Source organism: Leptopilina boulardi, unplaced genomic scaffold (assembly GCF_019393585.1).
Source record: "Leptopilina boulardi isolate dan_hultmark-lab unplaced genomic scaffold, ZJU_Lbou_2.1 LbouV2_341, whole genome shotgun sequence".
Lineage (NCBI taxonomy): Eukaryota > Metazoa > Arthropoda > Insecta > Hymenoptera > Figitidae > Leptopilina > Leptopilina boulardi.
In genome coordinates this window covers 3407707-3418286 of record NW_026137909.1, presented here as the reverse complement: position 1 = coordinate 3418286, position 10580 = coordinate 3407707, and the positions used below count along the sequence as shown (strand labels likewise).

The window sequence follows — 10580 nt, the reverse complement described above, 5'->3', positions numbered from 1 at the left end:
GATCAAAAAAAATCTTTATACAAAAATCATCAATCATAAAGGTTTTGTTATCGCGGTAATGTATGCACTTGCATTAATTTTTAAAATGTCATTTATTTAATAAAATATACCATATATGACATTATTAATTTTTTATTAACACAAAGTATACTCAATGATCAATTTAAAAAAAAATAACACACATATCTTGTAAAATATGTTTTTACTTTTTTAATAAAACTCTGGTATTCGTCAAAATCGCGGTAATACCCACATTTACCCTATTGATATTACTTTGTTACACAAAAATCTCTGATTAAAATAAACAAAATTTATTTTTCCGAGCCTTTTACATTTCTCGGAAAATCGGGAGAGATGGAACATATTTGATCTCAATAAAATGGAAAAGTCGTGATATCATTAATAATTTTTTAACAGTTAAAAATAGCCAAAAAAATAATTTTCCTACGTTTATTTATATTACCTTACCTAAAAAAAACATTTTACGTCAATTATCCAAAATAATTATAATTAGTAAATAATTTAAACAAGATTATATAGAAGCAATCAATTTAAATTATTACACTTGAATTAGATTGCGATGTTAATTTCTTTTAAAATTCCAAAGGTTGGAAAAAACGTGTTTCATCTCTCTCGGACTTACCCAAACAAAAATTTTTTTGAAAAAATGCAACCTGGTGGCCCGCTAAATTGAATAAGCTTTAATTTGAACCTTTAATCCTGCCGATGGTTGTCTGCTACCAAGAGTCTTGTAAATTCTTGGTAGACCTTGTCGTTGTGGTGGGGCTTTTCACTAAAGGACGACTTCCAAACACCAAGATGTAAAGTAAGGAAAAAAATATATGTGAAATACCCCAGTGCCGGCACAGTTGGAAGTGAGTAAGTTGGCTTCCAGCGTCGAAATCCAGTGAGGACAGTAGTATTAGACACCTTGGGTGCTGCAGCATTCAATGCCACAAGGAGAATGGACCATGGAGGCACACAGAAGAAGCGCTTCAAGCGTTTCGAGTATCAGCAGCGGAAAAAGTGTGACTCCGTCTAACTTAAACAACGAGACAATTGAAGATCGAAGAGGAGATCGCTAATATGATAAAGTCTTCCGAAGTTCAGAAGAATGTCAACATAACTATTAAAGACGGATTTAAGACTCTCCGCAGGATCTTGTTAGTGAGACGAAGACAAAACCACACGCAAGTTGTGGACGCTAGGCCTACTAGAAAGGGAGATCTTCTGATAAAAATTGGAGGCGACTCGAATAAGGAGGCATTCACTGCTGAGGTCACCAAAGTGATTGGAAGCATGGGGAAGTGCTCCAGAAGCCAGGAAGGTGACGATCCTAGGACCCAACCAACCAGTAATGAAGCTCGCGGTTGTAGTCACCGACCCAGAGGAGGCGGACAGGCTGGAGAAGGTGGGACGCATAAGGATTGGATTTATGTGTTGCCCAATCAAAAGAAGGGTAATGATCGTTAGGTGCCTGGCATACGTCTACATAGGAAGAGTTTGTAAGGAAGCGGACTGATGGACTGCGTGCTTCAAGTCCGGTGAAGTCGATCATAAGTTTGCAAACTGCAGTAGAAGCCCAAGCTACTTCTTATGTAGAGAAAAGTATGGTGATAAGGCGAACATTAGCTATATCCCAGGCAGCGGAGGATGCGGGGTCTTAAGGACGGCCCTTGAGGAGTCCAAGAAGACTCTTGCACGAACGAAGAATAAATAGACCTTCACCTACGACGTTTAAATCTTGACGGCACTTCCGTAGTGTGAGGATTAGTCCAGCCAAAGGGTATGGTTTTGTAGTAGGTCTACAAAAATAAGAATGTAGTAAAAATAAAAAAGATTGCTTTAATTGTGTCACTATATTGAAAGATCACATTTTTAATTTCTTTCAAACGCAACTTATTTAAAAAAATTTTTAAAGTCTATTTAACTATATTTTACAAAATATTACATTCTATTTTAATTAATACTTTCTCATTTATACAATATTCCATTAGTGGAATCAGTCTTTACAAATAATAATGAGAGGTATCATAGTTTCAATTATAGCGACATTTCACTTCACAATGATAAGAGAATTATTTTCAAAAAAAAAAAAATAATAATTCTTATTTATGCATACGTAGAATTCCAATATTTGGAAAAATCTTTCATTTTGTTTTTTGTCATGTAAATAAGAAAAATATTTTTAACATGACATATGTATGATTTATATATATACAATTTTTTCTAATCGATCGAAATTATTGATCTTTAGCGTCAGTTATATAATTATATACAAAATATTTTAATAAATATTTACTTTATCAAAACCTAACATTATTTTTTTTTATTGTCGACATTGTTTTTCCATATTTGCTTTTACAAGAGATTGGTCTAAACTTGTTGCCTCTCTTTTTAGCATATTCAATAAAAGTTGCGAGCTTTCGAGAATCTGCAATAGAAACAGTCGTTATTTAAAGATTGAATAAAATTTTTCTACAATTTATTATTTCAAATTCTATTTTTGAGACTTGTTTCAAATTCATATTGAGAAAAAAAACATTTATTAAAATGTGTTTAGTAGAAAACAATCAAAAAATTTAATACAACAAAATAATTTAGTTTAATATGAATTTAAAATGTGAACTGCGCAATTACTTAATTGTCAAATATTTATATGAACCAAATAAAAATTATAAATCAAATAAATTGAGTTTTTAATTTAATAATTTTTTTGTTAAGTGTTTTAAATTTAAAAATAAATAAACATACCTTTACATAGGCGGTTTCCGTTTCGGCAATTGTTCGATCGTATTCATTTCGAACTGCTGTTCTTTTGGCAAGACTATCATTTATGCGCGTTAATTTGTAAGACATTTTCTCAATCTCACGCTGCAAATTATTTTTTTCATCCTCTTCGGCTTCAATTTGTACTTGTAATTCTAGTCGACGCGATTTCATGTCTTCCAAGCCTACAAAAAAAGCAATTATAATATTTATTACTAGCTGTCGCACCCGTCTTCGACGGTTATAATATTTAGATTTAATAAATTTTGAAATTTATAATTACATCCAACTATACGTGTTCTCCTGTATTAAAATATCTTTTTATAAATTTTTAATTATTATTTATTCAATTCAATTTAATTTTTTCACTGCTTTTAATAAAATTAAAATAATTTAAAATTGTATTTAATTTTTTAGTATTGAAAATAAAAATTATTTTAATCAATACAATTTAAATTAAAATTTTTAAAGTTTTTTAAAATTTTAATTTTAATTGTATTGATTAAAATAATTTTTAAAGTTTTTTAAAATTTTAATTTTAATTGTATTGATTAAAATAATTTTTATTTTCAATACTATAAAATTAAATACAATTTTAAATTATTTTAATTTTATTAAAAGCAGTGAAAAAATTAAATTGAATTGAATAAATAATAATTAAAAATTTATAAAAAGATATTTTAATAGAGGAGAACACGTATAGTTGGATGTAATTATGAAAATAATTTAATTTTATTATATTTATTATATTATATTTAAGTTTATTTAGTTTATTTAGTTTTATTATATTTAAAAATAATTTGTATCTATAATAATAATAATAATAATAATAATAATAATAATAATAATAATAATAATAATTTAAACATAATAATTGTTAATTTCAAAGAGTAAAAAAGTAATTTTCGATTTTTTATTTTTACAATATCTGATTTCATATTCAGATTTGCAATTATTAATTTTAAAATTCTGATAAAATTCTTAAATTAAAATTCTTAAAATTTCTTGTTAAAAGCATACTTAATTGGTCACAAAATTTTAAATAAAGAACGTTTAGTAAAGAATTATCAAAAAATAAAAAATGTTAAATTTTTTAAAGTTTTTGAAAGTGTCATATTTTTGTTTAAATTAATATTTTTCATTGGTGTGCAGCTAAGATTGCGTTTAATACCCAACAGACTAAAAACATTATTGTTTTACTTATAAAAAGTTGAACATAACGAATTCTTATATTACAATGTTATTAAAAAAATTGGAAATTCAAAAATTTGATTTAGACTTTTAAATTCAGACTATTTACTTAATTTAATAAAAAAATTGATTGTATTTATGTGAAAAAATTAGGTACAAATAGTTTCAAATCAATCTGACAAAAAATAAAAAATTTGCATTTTTTTGATTTTTTTAAATTTTTTGAAAAAATGTCATAACTTTCGTTCATGTTAATATTTTTTAATCAAATATGGCTAAGATTTTAAGTTACGTTAAGACTGAATACACTGCCAAGTTTCACCTCAATCGGTTGAGCCGTTTTAAAGTTGTGCCGGTACAAAATATTGACGACAGACAGACAGACAGATAGACAGACAGAATTTTTATTTATGGCATATTTGTTATCTTTACTACTTAAAATGATAAACTATGCAAGAAAAAATTAATTTGGAGCAATGTACAGACAAAAGTCTGATTTTATTAATATAGATAATAGATAATAATTGTTTATTGTTAAAATCATTTTTTAATAATCATTAGATATTATCATTTAATATTTATTTATTATTTATTAATTATAATATTTATTAAAAAAACAATGTATAATAATAAATGTTGCCACGAAAGATTGATTTTAAAATTCCATGACTTTTATAGGTTTTCCAAACCATTTTTTAAAAAATTCCAGATATGAATTGTTTTGAATAATTTGAATTTTATAACAAAATACCATTTCAATGAGTTCATGAACGTTGAAAAATAATTATTTTGGACAGAAAAATAAAAAAAATAGTAAAAACATTGAAAATTGGGTTTCTCTTATAGACATCTAATTGAAAAATTAATATATCCTCTTTGCCAACGTGCCATTTCTTTCAGAATTTTATCAGCTTTTAGAATATAAAAAACAAAAATTTTTAGTTTTTTTAGTTATATCAGGCTGTAACTTTGTAAATCAAAAATTTTGATGACTTTTTTTTAAGTTCGGTCTTTATTTTATTTATTTATTTTTTGAAAGTTAAAAATGTGTATTTTTTAAAAATCTATGTACAAAGTTATGGAAATACACGAAGGCTCCAGCAGGGCCCTTGCTATTTGCCCTCACGGTGCCCTGCTCAAAAATTGTTCTAAGTTCAAAAAAAAAATTTTTTTTGTACAAAAGGAGTTTAGTTTAGAATGCATTAAATAACATTTTAAAGCATTTGAAATAAACATTAGGTGATGTTGTTTAAAAATTCTAAGTACAAAGGTATGGAAATACACGAGGGCACCAGCAAGGTTCCTGATCTTTACCCTTGCGATTGCCCTGCTTAAAAATTTGTCTAAGTTAAAAAAAAATTTTTTTTTATACAAAAAATGTTTAGTTCAGAATGGATTAAATAACATTTTAAAGCACTTGAAATAAACATTACACTGAGAGAAATGGATAGTAAAAAGAAAGATTGTACAAGGTACCATCATTGTATTACTACATTGTATTATCTAATGTAATAATTGTGAAGGATGCAATGAGTAAAGATGGCGAATTTGTATATTTTGGCATTGAAAATGCTCTTCGAAACTGCGTTAATACTGATATTCATGATACGGATGTAATTGAAATACTTATTAGTTTCGATGGTGTACCCTTAACTAAATCTGGCGCCAGAAGTTTATGGGTTACTTCAGGAAAAATTTTTTTTAAACCCGACGTCTATGACGTATTTCCAATTTCTTTATTTTATGGTAAATCCAAACCTGATCGAGATCAAAACCAAGAGCAATTGGTTAGAGAAATTAATAATTTTCACAAAGATGGAATTAATATTTCTAACAAACACTTTGATGTTCGTGTAATGGGTTTTGTATGCGATTTCCCGACAAGAACACATATTAAAAATGTAGTAAATCATGTTGCAAAAAATGGCTGTGAGAGATGTGAAGTTGAAGGAGAATCCGTTGAGCGCACTATGACATATTCTTCTGTTGATGCAAGAGAACGAAGTGATGCTTCGTTTAGAAATCGACGGCAAACTGGACACCATCATGGACCATCGTTATTGGAGACAATATTGCCCCATATTAATATGATTTTCTTTTTCGTATTAGACTTTATGCACCTTTGTTGTTTAGGCATTATGAAAAGATTGTTAGAATATTGGTTGGCTGGCGATTTGAGTTTCCGATTGCGGGTATCATCCAGGGACGAATTATCGAGACGTATGAATGTTTTATATTCCCAAATACCTTCAGAATTTCAGAGGAAGGCAAGATCTACGAAACATGTTAAAAAATGGAAAGCAGTTGAATACAGGTTTTTCTTGCTTTATTGTGGCCCAATTATTATGAAAAAAATATTGCGAGTAGATTTATACAATCACTTTCTGCTTTTACATGCTGCGTGTAGATTATTATGCTCTCGTATTTTATGCCATCAATATAAAAAGCAGGCAAAACAATATTTGAGAACTTTTTTCACAGCGTTGAAAGAACTTTATGGTCAAAAATCTCAAAATTAAAATGCGCATTGTTTGATTCATTTAAGTGATGATGTTGATTTTATGAATTGTAATTTAACTGAAATCAGTGCCTTTTCTTTCGAGAATTTTTTGTGCAAATTAAAAAATCTCGTACGTACTCCTTATCGTCCGTTACAGCAAATATGTAGACGTCTTTCTGAGCGTAACTTTTTTTTTAAGAAAGCGACGGTTCCCGTTAGCTGCGAAGTTTTTACTAAAAAAAGAGGATCCATTTTAAAAATAAGATATAAAGAAAATATTTTAACTAATTCTGCACCAAATAATGCCATCGTTCTAGAAGATGATTCCGTTTTAACGATCAATTCGATATTTGAGAGTCCAGAAGGTATTAAAATTGAGGGTCACATCTGGGAAAAAATCAAGCCTGTGTTTATATATCCATTTAATTCGGGTAAATACATGAACATGTGGGAGCTAAAAGACGAGCATTCAAATCAAGTGAAAACTGTTCCGTTGGCTTTAGTAAAAAGTAAACTAGTAAAACTAAAATTATCATTTGAAGAAAAAAGACCTGAAAGAGTCTTCGTCGTTCCTTTCCTTCATTAATAATTATATATTCGTCATTTTTAAATTTCTTTCCTTTTTGATATTATATTGTAAAAATGTTAAAGTAAATTAATTTACTGTTGTTTCTGAAAATACACCAAATGAAATACAGAAATTTAAAAATTCTGGGTTTAGATAAAATATACTTGACACGTTGGAAAGAAAGTGACATAAAAAGCCAAAATGTTATGTAATGTAATTAAGTTTGTAATTTTTTAAAATAAAAATGTACAAAGAAGATCAATTCTCAATATAAATCATTAATGTTTAAGTCTTCATTACATCCAAAATATTTAATAAAAACTGATTTTACTGTTACACAAGTAAAAAAAAAGTTTAATCAATGTAAAACTGATGCAATCATAACCTTCAAATGATTTGCTTCTTAGGTCGCTTTCTTGGCGGCGCATCACAATATACAGTTTTCCGATATTACTATTTTAAACTTTTAATTTGTTCATTTTTAAATTTTTTCTATCAATATTTTATTTAATAGGCACTTTCAAAGAAGCAAAGATTAATCTAGAAGTAGTGGGGGAAAATGACAATGCGTTTACGCAGGATTCTGAAGAACCTGAGAAGAAGGCTTCAAGAAATCAAAAGAGAATATTATCTCATGCATTAAAACTCACAAGTAACACTACCCAAGTGCCAATCGCCGATTGACTTGAGTCTTTGCGCATTTTTTAGAGGAGCTAAAAATATTTGATACGTACATTATTATATCGGCAATGAAGATGTTTTAAGGGTTGAAAACAGGGGTTGAAAAGTCATATTTTGAGTGGCAAAATATACATATCATGATCATTAAAGAAAGTTTAATTAAAATCATTATTTCATTATTTAAAAAATGTTTGACACTTCTTTCTTGATTTCCTAAAAAATACTGCTCGGTAGAAATTACCGTTATAAACCTTTTTGAATGGGGTGAGTGAAACCTTTAACCCTTTAAGAACCAAATATACAAAATTTTTGCATGATTTCACAACCAATTTTTCAAAGTGATTTGAATCGCTTGAAACTTGTTACTCGGGGGTTTTCGGAGTCGCTGATTACGAATTCGATGTCAGTTTTTCAAAATTCAAAATGGCGGATCCAATATGGCGGAAGACATTTTGAAAATCAACTGCAATTTGATTGAAACTTGTTACTCGGGGGTTTTCGGGGTCGCTGATTACGAATTCGATGTCAGTTTTTCAAAATTCAAAATGGCGGATCCAATATGGCGGAAGACATTTTGAAAATCAACTGCAATTTGATTCAAACTTGTTACTCGGGGGTTTTCGGGGTCGCTGATTACGAATTCGATTAAAAATTGGAAAATTGAAAATGTTGGATTTAATATGCTGGGCGAAAAATTGGGAAAGGGGTGATTAAAATTTCGTAACGAAACTCATGTAGAATAGATAAAAAATAAAGTATCTGTGGATTTTTAAGGTTCCTAATTAGGATTCTAAAACCAATTTTCAAAATTGCAAAATATTCGTAATCAGCGACCCCGAAAACCCCCGAGTAACAAGTTTCAATCAAATTGCAGTTGATTTTCAAAATGTCTTCCGCCATATTGGATCCGCCATTTTGAATTTTGAAAAACTGACATCGAATTCGTAATCAGCGACCCCGAAAACCCCCGAGTAACAAGTTTCAAGCGATTCAAATCACTTTGAAAAATTGGTTGTGAAATCATGCAAAAATTTTGTATATTTGGTTCTTAAAGGGTTAAAGGTTTCACTCACCCCATTCAAAAAGGTTTATAACGGTAATTTCTACCGAGCAGTATCTTTTAGGAAATCAAGAAAAAAGTGTCAAACATTTTTTAAATAATGAAATAATGATTTTAATTAAACTTTCTTTAATGATCATGATATGTATATTTTGCCACTCAAAATATGACTTTTCAACCCCTGTTTTCAACCCTTAAAACATCTTCATTGCCGATATAAAAATGTACGTATCAAATATTTTTAGCTCCTCTAAAATATGCGCAAAGACTCAAGTCAATCGGCGATTGGCACTTGGGTAGTGTTACTTGTCAGTCAAGAAACAAGAAAAGTTTTAGAAGAAGTTGGTGGTCTCTCCGATCCTGATGAGGAAAAACAAGGTTTAAGGCCGACTTTAAATGATAAGGATTCTGCTAAAAACCGGAATAATGCGTCAAAAATATCTCAGCGAAAACAATTAAGAGATGTACGAAATCTCTCTAGTTCTGGTGAAGAAAATGAGAGTTTAAGAAAGACTTTAATTACAAATAATAATAAGGATTCTGTTAAAAATCGAAATAAGGCGTCAAAAATGTCCCAGTCACAACAATCAGTAGAGATGCAAACTATCGCTGGTTTTGAAGAGCAAAACAGAATTTCAAGTGAAAATTTAAATACGGATAATAACGGTCCTGCCAAAAACTCTTTACTGAACAATGCGACAAACTCATCCAGACCGCAAGAGTTCAACGAAAAACTGGTTCAAAAAGATAGTTTGACTGCCATTGAAAAAGCTGGTAATCACGAAATCCTGAGGAAAAATAAGTCACATTCTGATTTGCGTGAATCGATGCATTCAAAATCTGCGACAAAACCACCCAGACCAAAACAGCCCCAGGAAAAATTGGTTCAAAAAGATAGTTTGACTGTCAATGATAAAACTGGTAATCATGAAACGCCAAGGAAAAGTGACAAGTCACATTCTGATTTCCGTGAACCAGTGAATTTAAAATCAAACTTTTGTGGTAACTTTTTTTTAAATTTTGATTTTTTCTTTCATTATTTGAATAATTAGCCACGTTATTTATTCAATATATTTTTCAGAACTTGTTGTACGTAGATTAGATCGTATTACAGTGGATTTAAATCGAGTGGAGAAAAAAATGGACAGACTTCTGATTGAAAATGAAAGAAATACAGAGAATTTTTTATCAGTTACCGATTTCATTTCGAAATATGAACTTCTACTACCGTTTGAAAGTAATCAAGATTTCGATGAGTTTGATGAGAAACTAAAAAATGAACTTTTATACCGAGAAGAGTTTGTAAGTAGTTTTAAAATATCATAATATATACAATTATTTCAGAGTTTTTAATTATGTTTATAATAAACCTTTTTTTATTTAAATTTCAGAAAAAATGTTTAATCTCGTACTTCGATGTTGATCGGAATGTGAGAAAAACTTTAACAAACATTTTTAAACGTTTTTTTTCGGCTGAACTGTTGAAAACATTTACTGTGTCTATACAGACACCCAACAAAACTCTTTTTAACACGAAAAATGTCTACAATTGCTTATTCGGCAAGTTAGAAAAATATTGTTAGTCATATTTAGAATTTCAATTTTATATTTTATATTATTAATTTAATTTTATTTTTAAAATAGAAATACTGAAAATTTCTCACATGGATAGAACAACAAGACAACCAGTTACAGAAAAATTTTACTCCCACGAATTGGGATTTGTCATTCGGGGCTCAAAAGCTTGGTTTGGTGGTCGTCAATTGAGACAATCGAAACGACTTACAACAGGCGAAGAAGCAGCTTATGAA

At 29.1% G+C, this 10580-nt stretch overlaps 1 protein-coding gene across 1 annotated transcript in view; it reads right to left on the bottom strand.

Moving 5' to 3' along the window:
• Nucleotides 1-1825: 1825 nt before the first annotated feature.
• Nucleotides 1826-10580, bottom strand: part of LOC127285735 (microtubule nucleation factor SSNA1-like) — a 54218-nt gene continuing 45463 nt past the window's right edge. Inside the window, exons 2-3 of the mRNA XM_051311875.1 lie at nt 2755-2954; nt 1826-2434 (exon numbers count right to left, since the gene is read on the bottom strand). Of these exons, the coding sequence (XP_051167832.1) occupies nt 2330-2434; nt 2755-2954 (305 nt within the window). The 3' untranslated portion in view covers nt 1826-2329. The remainder of the gene's footprint in view (nt 2435-2754; nt 2955-10580) is intronic.